The sequence below is a fragment of the Dama dama genome, chromosome 10 (assembly GCF_033118175.1).
Source record: "Dama dama isolate Ldn47 chromosome 10, ASM3311817v1, whole genome shotgun sequence".
Classification (NCBI taxonomy): domain Eukaryota; kingdom Metazoa; phylum Chordata; class Mammalia; order Artiodactyla; family Cervidae; genus Dama; species Dama dama.
Genome location: NC_083690.1, coordinates 15,510,854 through 15,533,839, shown reverse-complemented (window position 1 = coordinate 15,533,839; position 22,986 = coordinate 15,510,854). Strand labels below are relative to the sequence as shown.

At 45.9% G+C, this 22,986-nt stretch overlaps 1 protein-coding gene across 3 annotated transcripts in view; it reads left to right on the top strand.

Annotated features, from left to right (window-relative positions):
- Nucleotides 1-22,986, top strand: part of MYH11 (myosin heavy chain 11) — a 126,125-nt gene that overhangs the window by 60,963 nt on the left and 42,176 nt on the right. For 2 of the 3 annotated variants that reach the window (XM_061152895.1, XM_061152897.1), the window contains exons 6-13: nucleotides 25-45; nucleotides 2,256-2,348; nucleotides 3,321-3,384; nucleotides 6,415-6,513; nucleotides 10,032-10,175; nucleotides 19,551-19,646; nucleotides 21,530-21,648; nucleotides 22,577-22,729. In XM_061152895.1, coding sequence (XP_061008878.1) covers nucleotides 25-45; nucleotides 2,256-2,348; nucleotides 3,321-3,384; nucleotides 6,415-6,513; nucleotides 10,032-10,175; nucleotides 19,551-19,646; nucleotides 21,530-21,648; nucleotides 22,577-22,729 — 789 coding nt within the window. The remainder of the gene's footprint in view (nucleotides 1-24; nucleotides 46-2,255; nucleotides 2,349-3,320; nucleotides 3,385-6,414; nucleotides 6,514-10,031; nucleotides 10,176-19,550; nucleotides 19,647-21,529; nucleotides 21,649-22,576; nucleotides 22,730-22,986) is intronic. The other variant, XM_061152896.1, reaches the window with a different exon arrangement.

Here is a 22,986-nt window from a genome sequence, read left to right as displayed (position 1 = left end):
TTATACTGTATTGTTCAACCACAGCAAGGCCCATCTTTTGCCTACGTGAGTAACTGAGAGTGTTTTCCTGGTGTGGACGGGAGGCACGGAGTGTATTTAGATGTGCATGCCCCTGTTGCACCCACTGAGCCCGGTAGCTGACAGTAGACTGGGCTAGATCCCCGAACCTACAAACGCACGGAAATACCGTCCTGCGGGTGTCCGATGCCACCCGGCGGGGTGGGGCGTGTGGGCGCATCGCCACCCGCAGGACTCCCACCGGAATCCCCAGGGTTGTCCTCTAGCCTGGAATGGATTTTCCCCAGTTCAGAACGAACGTCGCCTTACCCTTCCCACCAAGGTGTCCACCACCGAGGTACCCCTGATTGGAAGGCCCTGGAGATGTCTGTCCTGTCTGGTTGAGCTTTTGAGGACCTTCTGGCCCTGAAGCTTTCCTGGCTTGATTGACAGTCAGTTAATGGCACCGCTGTGGCATGCCTTTGTCTCCGCGCCCTGCCATCATCCCTGAATTCCTCCCCCGAGGCCTGTTCCCTGTGCACTGGTGTGTCTACCTCTGCATGTGTGTGCAGTGCGTGTCTGTCTTTGCATGCCGGTTGCTTGCACCAAGGCTCCAGAAACGGAAGTCTTGGGGTTCACAATGCACTAGCTTCGGTGGCACGGTAAGGCCCCAGCTATGCAACACCCACCCAGGCCCTGCTCAAACCTCTGCATATACAAACTCATCTCTTAACGCAGAGCTTGGGGGCTGGTGTACGGGTCCCAGCCTGAAAGAGACCCTCAGATCAAGAGGTCCTAGCGTGCCCTAGGGTCACACTCAGTCCATCTTAGTTAGATGTGGGCAGCAGCATCATGAGTGCATCAGAAGGAGAATCAGGCTGCCTCTTTGGGATTTGGTCCTGTGTGACTTTGGCCAAGTCGCTTAACTTCTCTGGGTCACTGTCTCATCATCCATAAAATGAGTGGCTTGGATCAGATCTCCTGAGAAGGATCTTTTGGCCCCACCAGCTGGAACTCCTGTTCTAAAAAGGGGACTTTCTCGGGGGATACTGAGACCCCAAGTTTGTGTTGACAAAAGTGACCCCTTTAGTCTTCTCCCCACTAGTCAAGCAAAGCCCTCCTTGTAAATTTCCACCATTCCCAACCATGGGGATTCCAGTGTGGCTGTGATTTTCAGAGAGATGATGCTTCCTGTCCATCTTCTTTGGAATCTGCAAAGGAGGAGGGCTTGTGTGACTAATAAACACAGAAATAAGTAGTGGCTTCTTGTTCTGTTCCTTTAGGGACAGTCACCCACAGTGCCCTCCTGGTGCACAGCGGAGGGGAGAAAGCCATGCCCTCACCTTCTCTTTCTAGAATGTTTCCCAGGTTCTTTTTAGCCTAGTCCAGTTACCCTGAAAAAAAAAAAAACAGACAGGGGAACCAGCAGAGAAAACAGGAGAAAACCCCTAGGACCCACACTTCCCAGCCTGGCCTGTAGGAGGAGCTGTCCGGAGAGCCGCTGGGCCAGTCTGCAGCTGCCGTGTTGCGGGGCTAGGCAAAGAGCAGCTCATTGCTTCCTGGCATGATTTACCTCGTTGGCCCTTTCCTGCCACAATTAATCACGTGACCGCGTTTGTGCACAGGAGCCCCCTTAGAGGGGGCCAGTGGGCTGTGTACAGTCTCAGCTGTGTTTAACCTGATGAATGGAGCTCAGGCAACAACTCGCTTTGAGGCTTTGTTCTGCAGTTGGTTCAAAGTATTCCTGGTGGGTTTTGTGCATTCCTTATTTGTCTTCCCTTGGAGACTTCTGAAAACTGGTCCTGAGAAAGGAAAAATTGCAACTTTAAAAAATGCACTAAAGCCTTCATAAGTGTTGTAGCGGTCTAGCTTGAAGAAGGCTGCTTGTCAAACACTAGCAGCAGCAGGACTGCCATGTACAGCGGGGCAGGTTGTGCACTGCACAATTCCATGGATTCACTATGATGTCAATGACATCCCCGTGTTGTCAGTGCCAGAGTTCAGCATGTCCCATAGATGAGCAGGCCTTATCTTCTAGGGAACAGATGTCGCAGCCATAACAGAGCTCATCCCTTTGCTTCTCTTCTGAAATCCTCGAGAAAATCTGGACATTAGCATTGGGGTCTCAGAGTGGATAGGTAATAGGACAGGAGAGAACCCATGGGTTAAGGGCAGAGTTTTTTGACAACCTCTGTCCAGGGCAGAACCGTCAGTGCCTGCATCACTTTCTCTAATAACTGCTTGTGAATGAATTTTAGGGTGAGCTGGAGAAGCAGCTTCTACAAGCAAACCCCATCCTGGAGGCTTTTGGTAATGCCAAAACGGTCAAGAACGACAACTCCTCCCGATTTGTAAGTGGTGAAGCTACATGAGTTTTCTGGAAAAGGCTTGGGTCCCCCGATGTCCCCTCCTGCCTTCTCAAGAACTCAGAGTGCATGTGTGTGCACGGGGTATCTGAGGCTTAAGGGATGGAGGTGTGCGTTGCATTTCGCTCTGTGATTCCAGTCCTGTCTTAAACTGACCACCCTGTGAGTGTTCCAACCTCTCACTCCCTCATTCATTCATTCACTATTCATGTGACAAATATTCATTGAGCACCTGCTGTATGCTCAGCTCCCTATTAGAATTTGACATTCATAATTCATTCAGTAAACATTTACTGAGCATTGAGCACCTAGGATACAAGTGCTAGATACTTGTATACAATACTCATTCATTTATTCAGCAAAACATGCATTGAGCACCTACTGTGTACCAAGAACTTGCAAGTTTCAACACATTTATTAAGCACTCGTTGTGTACATCCATACAGGCATTTTTACACATATCATTCTCGCTCTTCATTTATTTGGATCATTTTTATTAAGTACCTACTGTATATCAGACCTTGAACTGGACTCAGAATCACAGCAAACAATTCAGACATGGTTCCAGTCTTCACAAAGGCCAATAGTCAGTGAGGCAGAACTTCCCACACCGGTTTTCCCAGGCTTCATGGGCCCCTCCCCTTTCTCACTTGGGCCTAACGGGGTCAGGGGAACCCTGAACTTGGGTGGTTGATGATACTTAGACAATAATCATTTTGTTGTGCAGAAGAAGTGGGACCTCCGTAGGAGACTCAGAAAGATAATTACATGAAGAAATTTATAGGAAAGATTGCATCTGAATTCCATTAATGAGGGGGACCATGCTGATTTGTGGGTGCCCCTCCGAATGCTCCCTGACTTCTCTTGCCCTACTTTCCTGCAGCATGGGGTTGAGGGATGAGGGGTTGAGGGATGAGGCTGGGGACCCCACTGTGAACTGTGTTTTCCTGTTGGCAGGGCAAATTCATCCGCATCAACTTCGATGTCACGGGTTACATCGTGGGAGCCAACATTGAGACGTGTATCCTTTGCTGAGCCTGGGCTACCTGGGATCCCCATCCCGGCACCACCCACCTCCTGCCCAGAGCCCCCAGGGGGCCTGAAAGGCACAAGAGCCGCCTCTCTCTCCAGCACCTGGGTGCCGTCCAGAACACCTCTTCCCTGGGGTTGCTTTCACTTAAGAGCAAGCCTTGTAGTGTGCTGGTCCCTTGGTTTGGGGACCTCAAGCAGCCTGTATTTGATTCTGGGTGGACCTCTCACTAGCTGAGTGATCTTGGGCTAATTACTTAACCTCTCTGTGCCTCATCAGTGAAATGGGGATGCTAATAATACCTGCCTCAAGTGAACTGATTCATGTAATGCTTTTAGAGGACTTCCCTGGTGGCTCAATGGTAAAGAATCCACCTGCAAGGCAGGAGACATAGGTCTGATCCCTGGGTCAGGAAGATCCCCTGGAGAAAGGAATGGCAACCCATTCCAGTCTTCTTGCCTGGAGAATCCCATGGACAGAGGAGCCTGGCAGGTTACAGTCCATGGGGTTGCAAACGAGTTGGACAAGACTAAGCAGCTAACACACGAAAGCTTTTAGAATCATGACAGAATAAGAGCTAGTTAAGTACTGGCTAGAGCTTCCCTCGTGGCTCAGATGGTAAAGAATCTGCCTGCAATGTGAGAGACCTGGGTTTGATTCCTGGGTCAGCAAGATCCCCTGGAGAAGGAAATGACCACCCACTTATCCACAAGTACTTCACTTCATCCTTATCGAGCCAGGGTTCAAGGCCAAGCCCAGACCCCTTGTCCTTCTTAGGAACAGAGCAGCTCCAGCCCACAAATAGGACGTCAGTGGAAATAGGACTCTCCCAGAGGAACTGCCTGCTTCTGGCAAAGAAAACCGGAAGCTGTTTCTGTAAATCTAAGGAATCAGAATTCCACCAGCCCACCAGTGCCTACTCATGCATCCCAGTGGGGGCTCAGGGTATGGCTGGAGTCACCTGACCATGCACCATCCCCACCTCCTCAGAGCTGGGCCAGGACTTAATGAGATAGAGCAGAACACACATTAGTCTCCAATGGGGGATAAAGAGACGATGAAGAGCCTTGTGTAGGCTCAGAACAGGCACAGCCACCAGCTGAGTTCAGTTTTCCAAAGTTTCTGGATTCAGGAATTACAGATGAGTTTGTGGCCCTAGCCACTGCCTTCTTCTGGGGATCTTCCCAACCCAGGGATTGAACCCTGGTCTCCTGCATTGCAAGCAGATTCTTAACCATCTGAGCCACCAGGCAAGCCCACAATTATGAGGCCTTGAGGAGATAAATTAGTGCCCATGACCTGACATAACAGAGCAGGGAGGACGCAGTCTAAACCAGTGGATCTGGGGACACAGAGAAGAAATGATTATTCATTCTTTGGTGGTTAGCATCTTGGTAGATTTTTAGTCAAGTAGAACCTAGTTCTTATGTGTGGGAAATCCACCTGGTGTGACAACCCAGCCACCCGTGTGGCTCCCACCATCCCCATGCCCCCATGGTCTCCACTTCTCCCCCCACAGCAGAACGGCTCTCCTTAGATTAATCAGTGGGCGTGTTTACAATATCCTGAGGCTCGGTTGCTAGTCAGCTGAGTCAAGGTCACTCAGCCAGCCAGAACTGGCACCCAGCTCTCTGAAGCCCAGCCCCTCGGCTGAGGTAGTTTCGGCCACTGCAAACACTTGGCTTCGCTGCTTCCTAACTGTCCTCCTGGGAAATGAGCCTTCCCCGAGCTTCCCTGGGCCTCGGTTTCCCCTGTATTGAAAATGCCAACAATATTCACTCTTAGTTCCTAGGATAGTTTGTGAGGTTTAAATGAGACAATGGAAAAATGGTACAGATGAACCTACTTCCAGGGCAGGAATAGAGATGCAGACATAGAGAACGGACAGGTGGACACAGTGGGGAGAAGAGAGAGTGGGACAAATTGGGAGATTGGGATTGACATATACACACCACCACGTGTAAAATAGGCAGCTAATGGGAACCTGCTGTAAGGCACAGGGAGCTCAGCTCGGTGCCCTGTGAAGAACCGAGGTGGGTGGGAGGAAGATCCAACAGAGAAGGGATAACTGTATACTTATAGCTGATTCACTTCATTGTATAGCAGAAACGAACTCAATATTGTAAAGCAATTGTATTCCAAGAAAGGAAAGCAAACGAGAAAATGCATGTCAACATTCAGCACAGGGATTAACAGACCATAGAGGATGTAATTATTTTTACTCTGTAATATCTAAAGACAGTTCACTGGACAGAAGAGAAGTTGGTGATGGTTGTTGGGGAAACGTCTCATTCATGCCCCTACCAGAAGTCTTCCATCCTGAAGCCTCTTGACTCCTGTCTTTTTATACTTTTTTAACACCCTTTGTCCCCCTCACTTCTCTCTGGCACTGGGGCCAGCCAGCAGCATCTAGTGGTCTCATTTTGGATCTATGAGCCAGAACTGGAAGGTCAGCTCATGTGGACCAATGGGTTGATCTGCCTCAGCAATCAGAGTCCTCGAAACTCTCCAGGGAGCTTCTCCCGGGTTCTGGAGATTTCCCCTCCAGCAGTTGATGTGCCAGGGCTTGGGGAGGAAGGTCATCTCCCTGCAAGAGAAGCATGTGTGGTATCCCTGGAATTAATTCTATATTGTTCTTGTTCAGTAGCTCAGTCATATCCAACTCTTTGTGACCCCATAGACTGCAGCATTCCAGGCTCCCCTGTCCTTCACTATCTCCTGGAGTTAGCTCAAATTCATGTCCATTGAATTGGTGATGCCATCTAACTGTCTCATTCTCTGTTGCTCCCTTCTCCTCCTGCCCTCAATCTTTCCCAATATCAGGGTCTTTTCCAGTGAGTCGACTCTTCACATCACGTGGCCAAAGTATTGGAGCTCCAGCTTCAGCATCTGTCCTTCCCATGAATATTCAGGGTTGATTTCCTTTGGGATTGACTGGTTTGATCTCCTTGCTGTCCAAGGGACTCTGAAGAGTCTTCTCCAGCATGGCAGTTCTAGAATTCTTAACTCCTCTCAAACCAGATCTGCTGGAAAAGTCACGTGCGATTCGCCAAGCCCGAGACGAGAGGACCTTCCATATCTTTTACTATCTGATTGCTGGAGCCAAGGAGAAGATGCGAAGTAAGTGATCAGCAAGGACGTGTGCTGGGAGACCTTAGCCCTCCATTCCGTCATTTTCCAGGGTTAATCGATAACTATTAAAACAGAGTCTGGGATTGTGCCAGGGAAAGAGTTACACATCTCTGGGCAGCATCTCCTCATCTCCTTTGAGTGAGTGAGTGGGGCTTCTGTCAGTCATCTTCATTTACTGAGCATCTACTGTGTGGCATAGCAGATGTCAGTTTCAGTTAGGCATGAAATAATTAATTAATTACTAATTAGACTGGATGACGGCAAGTCCAAATAGACACAATCTGTCTTCTAGGAGGGGACAATTGCCAGGTACTTGCCTGGTGGCGCAGTGGATAAGAATCTGCCTGCCAATGCAGGGGGCCCAGGTTCGTTCCCTGATCTGGGAAGATCCCATATGCCGTGGAGCAACTAAACCAGTGCTCTGCAACAAAAGCAGTCACCACAATGAGAAGCTGGTGCATCACAACAAAGAGTAGCCCCCGCTCCTGCAACTAGAGAAAGCCCACACACAGCAGCAAAGACCCAGTACAGACAAAAGTAAATTAAATAAATAATTTTAAAAAGACAGGCGCCATATTTGCAAGTTTATAAAACTTGCAGGTATTTAAGATGCATTCTGAGTTCATAAGGAATTTTGTAGTGGAACCAAGCACTTTTCATTATACCTGTTTTGAAAGTAACTGAAGTGGCCTTTTCGAAGGGCAAGGTCAACTATGAGATAGTAAATCTCTTAGGCTCTGTAGGCCACATGGTTTCTGTCACAGCCACTCAGCTCTGCCTTTGTAAATGCAGAAGCAGCCATAGGCAATGCTAGACCAGTGGGCACAGCTGTATTACAGTAGAATTTTACTTATAAAAAATAGGAATATGCACTGTGCTGTAGTTTGCTGCTCTCTGTTGTAAGAAAAACATTTTTCATATAGAAACACTATACTGAATGCCAGGATCCTGTAGGAAATTACATATGTTCTAGGCATGCAGAAGAATTAATCTTTACTAACTTACAAGAATATATAAAATTCTGAAAAAAGGAACATACCTGTCAATATAGGTACACAGTATGCTCTACATTATAGTAATAAGTTTAAACCCTAAATTTTAGGAGGACAGTACAAATTTTGCTTCCCATCAGTTTTGTCACCTGGGGTTAGTTATTTTGCTTAGAAAATTACCAAAAGTATGAGTGTACTGGTACCTTTGCTGTGATGAGGTGTATTTGTAACCTTCCACCACTAGAGGGAGCAGCATTCATGATTTGATCTTGATACTTGGCATCTGGAGCAATTTTCGGTAAAAGGGGGGAGTGGAATGGATGTTACACAGTGGCAAATAGGTAAACTAGCTGTTACAGCACAGATGCTGTGGGGTGGCCCAGAAAGAAATGTTTATATTTTTCTTCCATCTCTGTACCACCAAAATCAACAGTCTGGTTGTTTGGAAACGGATTCAAGTTTTGTGCTTTGCCTCCAGTCTTCCAGAAATAGAGCAGGGATAAGGCTAACTAAAATTCCTAGGAACCACGTGTATACTTGATGATAGGTTTGAGAAGAGGTTAGGGTTTTAGAGAGAATTGAATATTTTAAAAGATATCCTCGGTCTGGATAATGAAATCTTGGCAAAGACTCAGATCCTTGTGACTTTAATCAAGCATTTCAGTTAATCCAAAGGCTTGAGTTAACTGGCGTCTTGGATCAATTTAACCTCGACTTTATCAAGCAGCTTCCAAGTGACTTGACCCATGAAAGCCCTTCGCTTAAAATGTAAAGCATCTTGCTGAATTCCCTCCAAAAGTATAATCAAATCCAGCCTAATTAACGATTGATCTGGAAGAGGACACTTGATATATTGGAGTTTGTCATAAAAGCAAATGGTGTAAGAAAAAAAGAGAATAAATTATAAATTTGAGGGAGAAAGGGGTGAATAACAGCAAAGGAATGTAACTACAGAATACAGCTTTATAGAGAACAATATTTAATAAATGTCATGAGCAGAGAGTTGGCAAATGTTTTTACTAAAGGGCCGAATAGTCCGTATAGATTTTGAGAGTCGCATGGTTTTTATTGCAGCTACTCAACTCTGGCTGCCATTGTAGCGTGAAAGCAGCCATAGACAATAGACAAGGAAATGGGGGTGCCTGTGTTTCAATAAAACTTTATTTATAAGGACAACCAGCAGACCAGATATGCCAACTCCTGATATAAGCCTTGTCTATTATTACAGGGGCTTCCTAGGTGGCACTAGTCATAAAGAACTCTCCTGCCAGTGCAGAAAACCTAAGAGACACGGGTTCAATCCCTGGGTCAGGAAGATCCCCTGGAGCAGGAAATAGCAGCCCACTCCAGTATTTTTTCATGGAGAAGCCCATGGACAGAGAAGCTTGGAGGGCTACAGTCCATGGGGTCACAAAGAGCTGGGCATGACTAAAGTAACCTGGCACACAGTGATTGCTAGAAATAGTTTGAGAAGAGGGAGGATGTTGTAAGAACACTAAATCTTTTTCTATCATAGCAGGAAGTGAATGGGCAGTATCTAACTCATATCTAGAAGTAGCCATTGATATGATATATAAATATAGTATATAGTAAGCCTATTATATAGAAAAATAGTGATAACTACCAGGAAAAAACAGTTGAAAGAGATAAAAAGAAGTTACTGTAGGTAACTACTATAGGTAGGAGTTGGAGAAAGGCTGGGACAAGCAATGGTATTTTTATTATAAACTTTTGATAGTAATTTATTTTTTTCTCATAAAGTATTTGTTAAGTTTAACGTGTTTTATAAGGATAGGACAGAATCAACTATTACACAACATACATAGAACAAAAATCACAGTGCTAACTAGACATCCAAAAAGATACAGTTAAGTCATATATGGCCAGAGAATTATTTGATTATTAGAGAAGGAAAACTGGGGTGCTTCAAGAACAAATGCTGATGAAGGTTGCAAAACAAGGGTGCCTTTCTCCTTCCTTGGGATGCTCGTGAAATTCCTGTCAAATTCTATTCAACCAGTGATGACCAGAAGCTGCAAGTTGCATTTCTCAGGCTGTTAGTACCAGCTTCATATCTGTAGCTCAGTCACTGATATTTAAAATGTGCATGTTTAATTTTGATAAAAGTTTAATAAATGGATGGATAAAGATTAATCTAACTTTTCAGACAGCTTTGTTCCTGAAGGCAGGATACCTTTGGGCAACTGAGCTAAAGATGTCCCTTCCTCTGAGTAGATGCCACCGTCCTGTCAGGGGCCACAGCTGAGGAAGTAGGGCCCAGGCTGGATTTCAGTTGCCGGGCATGCTGGGGTGGTGCACAAGCTTCCCCACTGTAAGAGGCGGGTGATGGCTAGTGATTGCTTCTATGCAATGAAACAGAGGAAGCTTTGAACTGTCCAAGTCTCGGGAAAGGGAAAGAAATTATGATGGACCAGACCCTTTATCAGGTTCCTGTCTCCTGTTCAGAGTGGACGTGTCTTTCCTGACCACTGCCCTGTCTTCCTCTCCTTCCAGATGACTTGCTTTTGGAAGGCTTCAACAACTACACGTTCCTCTCCAATGGCTTTGTGCCCATCCCGGCCGCCCAGGACGATGAGATGTTCAATGAGACCGTGGAGGCCATGGCCATCATGGGGTTCACTGAGGAGGAGCAGCTGTGTAAGTCTTTTCACCTTGGCCAACTCTGGGTTCCTGCTCTGGGTACTGACCCCAAAAATGCTTTATCAGAAGTCCAGGCTCTTGTTCAACTTGTCCAGAAGAATTTGGGTAAAGAACATGAGGTACTAAGGAGAAAAAAAATAAAATGAACACACACACGCTGAGGCTGAGGAGCATAGTGAGCAGCGAAGCAGCTTATTTAGGGCAGAGTTGAAAATTACACACTCAACACAGAGTGTAGGTGTCCTCGCCAATGAGGGGTGCCCTGCAGGGTTTTTTTGATCCCCCTTTTATTTTTAGCCCTTTGACTAGGTGGGTCTTTTTGATCAGGGGGGGAATATTCATTGAGGGGAAGGTTGAAGTGCGGCCTGGATTGCATCCAGTAACATCAGTCCCTGGTCCTGAGCATTCATCTCTCGAAGCCCCTGTTCATGAGCCCTAAGAGCTGAATTCCCTTAAATTTTCCTTTACTAGTCAGGCTCCACACATGAAAGGGCATATAGGGTCGTTGGCAACCCATGCAGTTTTACTGCGTATGCGCCACAGTTTTCTTGGTCAGAGGTTCTTGCTCATAGTTACAGAGTTTCTGTGCTAATGCTGTTCCTCCATGAAGTATGGCCTGATTAAGTGCAAAATAAGGAGGTGGCTTTGCCTTCCACCTGATGTCTGTGTTTGAGGAGACCGTCCTTGGGCCCAGCCCTGCCTTTCCTGCCTCAGTACCACGGGAATACGTTAGGGACTTGTCTTTGGTCGGGACAGATTTCTGCTCTCTGAATTCCCCACTCAAAAAAAAAAAAAAAAGGAAAAGAAGGAAAATTAATATTACTTTGCCTGGCTTATTGCTGTCTTAGAAAGGTGGCTGCGTTAGGCCTCTTTTGGCTACAACTGACCAAACTGGCTTAAGCAAAAAGGAAAATGATTCATTCATGTAGCTGGAAAATTCAGGGATACTGGTTTCATGAACAGCAAATTCTTGGGACTCGAAGAATGTCTTTGGAACCTGGTGTCTCAATAACCTTGTCTTTAAGTAGGTGGTAGTTTCTTGACAACAAAATAGCTGTTGTGGCTCCAGCCCTTACATCCATTGGGTTTATGTCCAGCAGAAATGAGCAGAGTGGATCCCTTGCCTGAGTGCATTAATGAAGTCTCATTGCCTAGGTTGACAGGCATAATCCTGAACTACTCACAATGAGCCAGGGTTGTAGAAAGCTCTATTATGTCTCTTTGTTCCAGTCTCTATTCCATTCTTGAATCTGGAGGTAGAGAGGTTATTGGCCTCATCAAGAACATGTGGGTGGAGGGGAGGGAAAGTAATTGTGGCAGAGGTGTACCTGGGTTCTTCCCGGAAAGGCAGTTCTGGTGATGGGTCAGCATTGATCAATATCATCATACCAAAGACCAAGAAACACGTTTGGTCCTCAGACTAGGAAAGCTTCTAGAGACGTTCCTGGTTTCCATACTGTGCAAGAAACACTTTTCCTTCTGAATTAGATGTGCCTCAATATTTAAGATTAATCTCTTTGGGAAACACCAGGACAAGACTATGGAAATTTTCCCTTTCTTGCCAAGTTCTCACCCTCTTTGAAGCCCCAGAACGATGGCTACAGTTGCCAAAATGCAGGGCAACTACATTTTGTAGGACAGGCAGCTCCTCCAGAGATAACTTGAGGCTGAAAAGCAGAAGGTTCCATGAGTCAGATAACAGATGGGGGGTGTTTGTGGCTTTTGGCTGGGATCCCACTTCAGAATCCAGTGCTAACAGCATCCCTTCCTGAATGACATCAGCTCTCCAAGAATGATTCATTTTATTTGGAACATGAGTTAATTTTACTTCTAATCTTTGCTTTTAAAAAAAATACAACTCATAACTAAGTTCTTGCTTTGGGCCAGGTATTTGGTAAATTTTCCATTTTAAAAAGTGTACCAAAAATATACCAGAATGTTCAGTTTTACGTACATAACAAAAAACTGGAACAAGCTAAAGTGTTAATTGATGGAAGATTTACTCAATTATTGTTTGACCTTATGAAAGAAAACAATGGGTCCTTTCTGACACTGCTTTATGTGGAAATGCTTCTAATATATTTAAAGTGAAGACATCAGGGGACAAAACCATCTGCTAAGTGCTTTATGTACATTATTTAATATTGCAACAACCCTAGGAGATGACTGTTGTTACCGCAGTTTGCAAATGAAGAAACTGAGGCACAGAGAAACAAAGACACACACAGCAAGAGACACACAGCAAGTCACCGATGGGGCTGGGATTCATTCTTGGGTCTCATGGAATCCCAAACCCCACTTTGTGATTTGCTGTGCTGTTTTTGTATGTGGGAAGGTGGGTTTTGTTCTATAAATTTAAAAAAAAATCTATGTGAGAACCAAGGTATGGAAAACAAGGTTAGAAGGAACCCAGAATGTTCTACAATGTGGACTCGTTTTTTAGACAATGAGTGACGCAGAAACCCTCCATGAGGTGGTGGTCCCTTCTCTAGTCCTTTTCAGTCCGTCTGATTACTTTCAAAGAGAGGAGCAGTTTGGCATCTACGTGGTCTTCAGCCCCTCCCTGGCACTTGCTCTTCACCCTTTTAATCCTGGAAAGCAGACCCCAGGTCTAGCACCCTGGGCATGTCCCAGCCTCTTGCTAGCATTTGATAATATGAGTTATTTTCCATGTATCTATTTTTATAGTGGCCATCTATTTATGGCAAGGAAAGCTGATTTTTCACTTAAGATAAAGTTTCCTACTAAAGTAAATCATAGGAAAGAGAAGTGAATGTAAGGAAAAGTGTTGAGTGTCAAGAGTACTGGAGAAGGAAATGGCAACACACTCCAGTATTCTAATCTGGAGAATCCCATGGACAGAGGAGCCTGGCGGGCTACAGTCTGTGGGGTCACAAAAGCCTGGGACATGACTGAGCAACTGAGCACACTTGCAGACAACCTAGCTAGTCATTTGAAAATAAATAAATAATAGAGTAGATGCTATGTCTGTAGCATGCTGTGTGCATACTAAGTCACTTCAGTCCCGTTTGACTCTTTGAGACCCCATGTGCTGTAGACCTCCAGGCTCCTCTGTCCATGGGATTCTCCAGGCAAGAATACTAGAGTGGGTTGCCATTTCCTTCTCCAGGGAATCTTCCCAACCCAGGGATCGAACCCACGTCTCGTACATCTCCTACAATGGGACTGTGGAAATCTATGCTCTGCATAAATATATTCAGTCAGTGATGATATAGATGAAACCTGAAGCGGCATCAGTGGTAAATGACTGACACCTGGAAACGGATCTAGACAGTCTCTGGGAGGATCTCGGGGCAGGGGCACTGGAGTTAGCTGCTGGGAGTTCATGTCCTGGCTGGGTTATTAGCAGCTGTGTGAACTCCCAGCATCTAACTCCAGTGCCCCTGCCCCAAGATCCTCCAAGAGACTGTCTAGATCCGTTTCTGGTGTCAGTCATTTACCATTGATGCTGCTTCAGGTTTCATCTATATCATCACTGACTGAATATTTTTACGCAGAGGGTAGATTTCCACAGTCCCAATGTAGGAGACGTAGGTCTCCACCTGCCTGCATTGGCAGGCAGGTTCTTTATCACTAGTGCCACCTGGGAAGCCCTGGTATGCCTATAGAGCAAGCATTAAGATGAGGGTGAGGACTTCCCTGGTGGTCCAGGGGCTAAGACTCCACACTCCCAGTGCAGGGGGCCAGGGTTCGATCCCTGGTCCAAGAACTAAAGTCACATGCTGCAACTAAGAGTTTGCATGCCACAACGAAAGATCCCGCACGCTGCAACAAAGATTGAAGATCCCGTGTGGCACAACTCAGACCTGGATAGCCAAAATAAATAATAAAAATATATATATAAATATGATTTAAAAATTAAAAGGAAAAAGATGAGGGTGTTCAGGGACTTCTCTGGTGGTTCAGTGGCTAAGACTCCACACTCCCAATGCAGGAGGACTGAGTTTGATCCCCCATCAAGGAACTAGTTCCCACATGCCACAGCTAAAAGTTTGCATGCTGCTTCTGCATGCCTCAGCTAAAGATCCTTTATGCCATAACTAAAAATAAAAAATCCAGCATGCTGAAATGAAGATTGAAGATCCTGCATTCTGCAACTAAGACCCAGTACAGCCAAATAAGTAAATGAATTAAAATAAATAAATACTTTTTAAAAAGATGAGAGTGGACAAAGGACTGATGCCCATGGGGCATGGACTTAGACCAGTGTGTATACCAACCCTGATTATAAATCTAGGGCTGCTCCCAAGTCTCCCCAAAAAGGTCAAAGGAAAATGGGGAGCTGAGGGTGCTGTCAGGCCTGAGCCCTGGAGCTGCATGAGGGCCCAGGTGACCAGTCTCCTCTGGCTCCTGGACCTCAGCAAGAGAGAAGTACTTGCCCCAGTTTGCACAGAGAGGTAGCCAGCAGTGCAAGACCATCGTAATCATGATGACATCATAGCAACTACTGTTTATTGAGCACCGTCTGGGTTTAGCTGCCGCGTGCTGTGCTGTGTTAGTCACTCAGTCGTGTCCACCTCTCTGCGACCCCAAGGGCTGTAGCCCGCCAGGCTCCTCTGTCCATGGGGATTCTCCAGGCAAGAGTACTGGAGTGGGTTACCATGCCCTCCCCCAGGGGATCTTCCCAACCCAGGGATCAAACCCAGGTCTCCCTCATCGCAGGCGAACTCTTTACCAGCTGAGCTACCAGGGAAGCCCCTGGGTTTAGGTACTATGCATTTAACCCTCATGACAGTCCTATGAAGTAGGTGTTCTTATGGGCCTTCAGATGGCAAAGTGGGGGCCCAGAGAGGCTAGTACCTGACTTGAAGTCACACAGATGCTAATAACACAGCCAGAATGTGAATTCCCAGCAGCTAACTCCAGCGTTCCTGCCCTCAGATCCTCCCTGAGGCTATCGAGGTCCATTTTCAGATGTCAGTCATTCACAATTGATGCCGCTTCTGGGTTCCACCTATAGCATCATTGACTGAATATTTTTATGCAGAGAGTAGCTTTCCACAGGTCCATCCATTCTGGACTTTGTCCTAAACAACAATTTCTGTAAAATCACTAAGTGTGTGTCCTGGTTATACTATTTCAAGTAAATTAGTAGAAGTCCCTAACTATGGAAACGTTTTAAAAGTTTCCTGTGCGCTAAGTTGCTTCAGTCATGTCTGACTCCTTGCAACTCCATGGAGTGTAGCCTGCCAGGCTCCTTGGTCCATGGGATTTCCCAGGGAAGGATAGTGGAGTAGGTTTCCTACTCCAAGGGATGTTCCCAACCCAGGGAAGGATAGTGGAGTAGGTTTCCTACTCCAAGGGATGTTCCCAACCCAGGGATCGAACCTGTGTCTCTTAACGTCTCCTGCTTTGGTAGGTGGGTCACCCTCTGCACATACTGTGTGCAGGTGCATCTGTTACATGTTGAGAAACCCGTTTCCTGCTTCTCAGCAGTAAGGGTGGCATATTCGTTTCCTGTCGTTGTAACAGATGACCCCCTGCTTGGTGGCTTAAAACAGCAGGAGTTTACTCTCTCATGGTTCTAGAGGCCAGGAGTCTGAAACCAAGGTGTGGGCAGGGGTGGTTTCTTCCAGGGGTTCTGAGGGAGAATCCATCCCACATCAGTCACCTGTCTTCTGTGGCTGCCAGCAGTCCTTGGCTTGTAGACGCATCACCCCAATCTGCCTTCTTCATGTTTCTTCTGCTCCATGTGTCTTCTCTTCTCTCTGTTATCAGCTCACTTGTGGCTGGATTTAGGACCAGTTTAGTGTTCGTCTCTCAGTCATTTCCAACTCTTTGCGACTCCATGGACTATAGCCTACCAGGCTCCTCTGCCCATGGGATTACCCAGGCAAGAATACTGGAGTGGGTTGCCATCCCCTTCTCCAGGGATTGGACTCAGGTCTCCTGCATTTAAGGCCCACCAGTTTAATCTAGGGGCTTCTCTGGTGGTGCTGATGGTAAAGAATCCAGCTGCCAATGCAGGAGACACAGGAGACTCGATTTGATTCCTGGGTGGGGACAATCCCCTGGAGGGGGAAATGACAACCCACTCCATTATTCTTGCCTGGAGAATCCCATGGACAGAAGAGCCTGATGGGCTACAGTCCATGGGGTTGCAGAGAGTGTGACATGATTGAGCATGCACGTGCACACACATAGTTTAATCTAAGGTGATCTCATTTAATTGCCTCTGCAGGGATCTTTTTTCAAATAAGGTCACATTCGCAGGTTCTGGATGGTCACGTCTTTGATGGCCACCAGTCAACTGCTATTTAGCACCCACTGGGCCAGGCCTGTGGCTTGCAGCATCTCTCCTGATATAAATTTCGTGAAGCAGGTACTTTGTTATCTCTCCATCTTGCAGATGGGGAAACTGAGGCTCTGCAAGATGAAGCTAGGATTTGAATTCAGGACATCCTAACACTAGAGTGCATGCTTTCAACCACTGCCCCAGACCCCAGCCCTCGCCACCCGTACCATCTGGGCAGCCTGTCCACTTTGCTGCTTTGCTGCCCACCAGCTCTTATGACCTGGGAGTGGTGACTATTCTTTTGTCATTTCTGTGACCATGTTATCTACACAAGAAAATGCAAACTGGCAACACCTGAGTCCACAGAAGAGGTTGACCTCCACATTAAAGTTGTTAATTTTATTATTTATTTATTATTAAATTCATTATTTATTTACTTGGCTGTGTTGGGTCTTAGTTGCAACATGTAGGCTCTTAGTTACAGCACGCCAGCTCTCTAGTCGTGGTACACAGGCTTAGTTATCCCATGTTGTGTTGGATCTTAGTTCCCCAACCGGGGATCGAACCCACATCCTTTGCATTGAAGGTGGATTCGTAACCTATGAACCACTAAGGAAGCCTCTGAGTTGTTAATTTTAAACTTGGGTAGATTTCACATGAAAATCTGGGTTTCCCCATCATCTTTGGAAAAAGCAGAAGTCCGGCAGCTCCGGGTTTCCCTCCCTTGTGGCCATGATTGGAGTCTCAGCTGTCGCCTTTCATGCAGGGTTGTGGCCCCCGTGAATCCCTACAGGCCCCATCAATCTGCTTTTCTCATTTAGACCAGTGGTTCTGAACCAGGGTTGGGGGGGGGGTGGCCCCCAGGGGACAATTGGCAATGTCTGGAGACATTTTTGGTTGTCATAACTTGGGAAAGGATAGCACTATTGACAGAGTATGAGATGGCTAGATAGCATTGCCGACTCAATGGACATGAATTTGAGCAAACTCTGGGAGATAGTGAAGGACCGAGAAGCCTGACATGCTGCAGTCCATGGGGTCGCGGAGTCGGACATGACTTAGCGACTGAACACAGAAACAGCATACTGACATCTAGTGGTTGGACAGCAAGGATGCAGCTGAACATCCTGTAATGATGCACAGGGCATCCCCCACAATCAACTCTCTGGGCCAAAAATTCACTAGGGCCCGGGCTGAGAAATCCTGAGTTTCACTGCTTGTGATGCAGGCATTTCAGCAATCCCTCACTTAGACTTTCAGTTTAAGAACTGTGACTATTGCACCTGATGGTTTATAGAGCCCCTTTGTAGATGTTATTAAAGAAACTGCCTCAGCTGTTTTCTTCTGACAGAAACTTTGTTCACTTGAGAGGAAAGTTTCTCCAGTGGTGAGTGGGAACACATGGGTGGGTGGTCTAAGCCTTTCTCCTCCTGAGCTGGGCCAGGCTCCCTAACGTGTGAGGACAGTTGTAGTAAAACTTTATTGCGACTCCAAGGACTATACATACAGTCCATGGAAATCTCCAGGTCAGAATACTGGAGTAGGTAGCTGTTCCCTTCTCCAGGGATCCTCCCAACCCAAGGATCAAACCCAGGTCTCCCGCATAGCAGGCGTATTCTTTACCAGCTGAGACACAGAGGAAGTCCAAGAATACAGGAGTGGGTAGCCTATCCCTTCTCCAGTGGATCTTCCCAACCCAGGAATCAAACTGGGGTCTCCCACATTGCAGGCGGATTCTTTACCAACTGAGCTACCAGGGAAGCCCAAAAGGTCCCAAAAGGTTCCAAAACATCCCCCCCAAAAAAGATTGTCATCCTTAATTTGGCCTGAGGAATCAGAGTAGGCTGGAATCTCTATGTTTTGTTCTTGGAACAGTGATTTCTTCTTGGAAATCCTGGGTGATCTGCATCTCAGGTAATCTAAAGCCAAGTATTTGCATTAATCAATCCTCCATCCATCCATCCATCCATCCATCAGTTCATTTTCCATCCATCCATCTACCCTCCCTCCCCCATATGTGTCTGGACCCTGGAGAAGGTCTGGGAATATAAAGAAGATAGGACAGTCCCCCACTCTCCAGGAACTCATGGTCTTGGGGGGATTTCAGGCACAGAAACCATTTTGACAGTGACGTGGGCTGAGTATGGCGTCAGAAGGGTTCCCAAGGTTGGTAACACTGTTTTGTCTGGAGATGCCTCGACAATCAGTGGAAAAGACTCCCCCTTCTTCATCCTAACATGAACGTTCACACACCCAGCCAGAGCATGCTAAGAAGCACAGGGTTTTGTTTTGTCTTTAGATACAGTTTATTGATGTAAAATTTACATTTAGAAGATTGTGTATAAGTGTATATAGTTGATCAATCTTTACACACTGAACACACTTGCGTAACTGGTGCCTATTTTAACTCAGAGAACACAAATACCACCAGCCCCCATGAAACTCCTCATGCTCCTTCTTGTAGCTTCCCCAGTCAAGGATAACCACTGTCCCGACTTCCGACGGCATAGATTTGCCTGTTAAATGGATTTATATGACATGTTCTTGTTTGCATTTGGAGTCCTTCATTCAGTATTCATGTTTGTGAGATACAGCAGGTTTGTTTGTTTGTAATTGTTAATCATTCAATCTCCTTGATGTATCGAAGAGCCAGATAGTAAGTATTTTAGCCTTACCAGGCCATACGATCTCTATGGCAACTGTTGAACTCTGCCGTTTAGCATGCAAACAGCTATAGACAGCATGTAAGTGAATGAGTTTGGCTGGGTTCCAATAAAACTTTATTTTCAAGGGCAGGTGATGAGCTGGATTTGGCCCACAGGCTATAGATTGCCATGCCCTCCTGCACAGAATTCCATTGTAGTGCAAGGTTTTTAGCAGCAGTCCAAAACTATTCTGTTCTGCCCTAGCTGATCTCTCCTCTTAGCAGGGAATTAGGATGGTTTGGCTTTTTCCAGTTGGACACAAGTTAGTGACTGAACCAGATTAGACAAAGGCTCAGAACGGAGTCTCTCTGGGGGAAAGCTGTAGGCCAGCTCCGGGTCCTCAATGACTTATAGACTCTGGATCTTGGTGTTGGCATCCCTGTCTTATCTGGTCTTCTCTCCTCCCTCCAGCCATATTGAGGGTGGTGTCATCTGTCCTACAACTTGGAAATATTGTCTTCAAGAAGGAAAGGAACACAGACCAGGCTTCCATGCCGGATAACACAGGTGCTTGCTGCTTTTTTGTGTGATAACTGATGACTTTTGGTGATGGGAGGGAAGGTCACATTGTCTTGGTTATTTTTCTGGCTGAGTATATCTGGGGTGTTAATAAGAACTAGACTGGGTTACTATCACTTAATTCTTTTTTCAAACCTTTCACTGCTAAAGATCCTACGTGGAAAATTCTCCAGAGTGTGGGGGGGCGGGGAAACTAAGTTTTGGATCAGACAGGATCTTTAGGGAGTATCTCTTCTAAAACTCCACACTCATTTATTTTGTTAAACAAGTATTTTTGAGCACCTGCCATATGCCGGGCAGTGGGATACAATGAGAAATGAGAAGGAACCACCCCCTTTCTTATGGCATGTGTGGTCTTGTTGGGGAGATAGACCTCACATTTCCCTGAAATGGGGTTGTCAGATAAAACACAGGACACCCAGTGGAATTTGAATTTCAGATAAACACTTCTGATTGTAAGTATGTCCTAGGCAATATTGGGGACATAATTATACTAAAAATTGTTCATTGCTTATCTGAAATTCAAGTTTCACTGGGTGTCCTATATGTTTTTCCTAAATCTGACAGCCCTACCTGCAAATAAAGTGTTTTGTGTTTTGAAAAGATGGCCTGGATACCACCCTGCTTGTTGGTGGCTGATTGAAAAGGATGACTTAGGTTCCCAACTTGCTCACCTGTGGCCTCAACACCCCTGTCCCAAGCTATATATTGGGTTGCTTTTCCAAGCTCCCTTTTGAACTGTCAGTTGTTTCTTATGTCTAACACTCCCAAAACTGGAAAGTTAAAGAAATCCTCGCACTGAAGAGAGACCCTCGGGGCAATAGAAACGAAAAGAGCACCTTTGCAAAAAGATGGGGGAAAAAAATCCTAAAACTACACGATTTATCGTCCACCTCACACCATTCCAAACCATTGTGTACCATTAGTCTTCACATTAAGGAAGTAGCTAATGTTGGATTTTTTTTTTGAGAAAACCTTTTTAAATGCAGAACTACATGGATACAACAAGAGCCCATGTGTCCACCGTTCAGAATGGACATTTGTGAATATTTTTGAATACTTCTTTATCTTTAGACTGAAACAAAACACAGTGTGGAGAAGACTGACATCTCTTATTCTCCCAGCGGGGTCCTGCTCTTCTCCCTGAATCTCCTGGCAGCCACAATTAAACTTTACCACATACCCTTCTGGTCTTATGTTTATGCTTTCACACACATGTATCTGAACAATATATAGTGGTGTTTTGTGAGTGTGACTTTTTATTTACATGGATGATATCACACTATAGGCATCATCTTACAACTTTTTTTTTCCCTAGAGAGAAAATACTTATAAAAATACCATGATATATTTGTTTGCTCCCTTGTGAATAAATATTTAAGTTGTTTCCAATATTTTTCTCTCTAGATATATTGCCACATATATCTCGGAATGGTAGAACAAATGCTTATTGAATTTAACTATATGTCAGGTATACACCTACCTCATTTAATCCCATTGACAATCAAACAACATACCAAATAGCTGACCATTTTTGCCAGCTAGAGTTTGGGAAGTTAAGTAGTTTTCCCAAAAAATCACATGGCTATGAAGTGGGCAGAGAGCAAGGACCTGAAACTGTCTCTGACCCTAAGCCCCAGTCGGGGCACACCTCCATCCCACCCCATCGTTGCCTCTTTGTAAAACACTGGGGGTGAGGTCACTAATTACAGCAGTTTTTGGGACTCTTTCATGCTATGGTCACCGTCATGTTCCATCTCATTGAGAAAAAAACGGTGTATCCACAGATCATAGAGATCCCGTGTGATTTGCCTTCTTTTCCAAGCCTTCACTTTTGTGATACATTTAATATGCTTCTTTTCTCCATCCAGCGGCTCAGAAAGTTTGCCACCTCATGGGAATTAATGTGACAGATTTCACCAGATCCATCTTGACTCCACGTATCAAAGTCGGGCGGGATGTGGTACAGAAGGCTCAAACAAAAGAACAGGTAAATGATGCATGTGCCATTTATTCCTACATTTGTCATTTATTCCTGAAGACTCTTCCATCCATTTACCCTTCCATCCATCCATCCATCCACTGTCCATCCATCCACCCTTCCATCCATCCACCCACCCATCCATCCATCCACCCATCCATCCATCCACCCTTCCATCCATCCATCCACCCATCCATCCATCCACCCTTCCATCCATCCACCTACCCACCCACCCATCTACCCACCCACCCATCCACCCACCCACCCATCCATCCATCCACCCATCCATCCATCCATCCATCCACCTACCCATTCATGCATCTGTTATCTAACTAAACCATGCAGCAAAGCCAATTTGTGGTGAAGGAAAGTACACCATTTGCCCAACAAGGACAATGGGTGGCTCATGCTCAAAAGACCTAGACTTCCCAGTGGCTTTCAGGGAAGGACTTTCCCATCCACCCACCCATCCATCCATTCTTTATCCCCTGTCTGTCCAGTACTAGAATAATCAAAGTCCCATGTCAGGTTTTGAAGGTACAGCACTGGCTGAGCAAGAATTATCAGAGTCGCTCACTCCTGACCTCATCTTGATCTCTTAATTGAAGGTATGAGAGCTGACTTAACCTTTGGAAATGTCTCTGGACCCTTTCTAGAGGCAGGACTGACTGCCTCTAAGTGACCCTGAGATGGAGCAGGCTCCACTCTGTTCCAGATCCCTCTGACAGGAAATGACTACTTAGCCACATCGCCATTCCTTAGGTTTAACCACTCTGTCCCTTATTGCCAGTTGTAGAGATGGTATACTTTCCTTTTCTTTGTTTATCTTTTAAGGAGTAACTGTAGGTAGAGGGAATATAAAAATCCAGGACCACCACTCAGGCTCTTGTGAAAATGCAGCCCATTGGGAGTAACCCTGTCCCCTTACCCCCTGCAGGCAGACTTCGCTGTAGAAGCTTTGGCCAAAGCCACTTATGAGCGCCTTTTCCGCTGGATACTTACGCGTGTGAACAAAGCTCTGGACAAGACCCACCGGCAAGGGGCTTCGTTCCTGGGGATCCTGGACATCGCTGGATTTGAGATCTTTGAGGTACAACTTGGCAGGATCGCAATAGACATGGTCCCGGTTCTCTGGAAATTAGCTTCCACTTAGAGAAATTCATTATTTTTGGAGAAAGGCAGGCAGCTACTATAGGGTGGGAAGCTGTCTCATGAAGGTTAAATCTTTGAGGGTTTAAGAGACAGAAATCCAGTGGGGAATGTACTGGTTTGTAAACTGAGGCCAGAGGCACAGCTGGATCCAACAGGCAGGACCTGAACTCCTGCCATCTCCCTCTCTCTGCTATC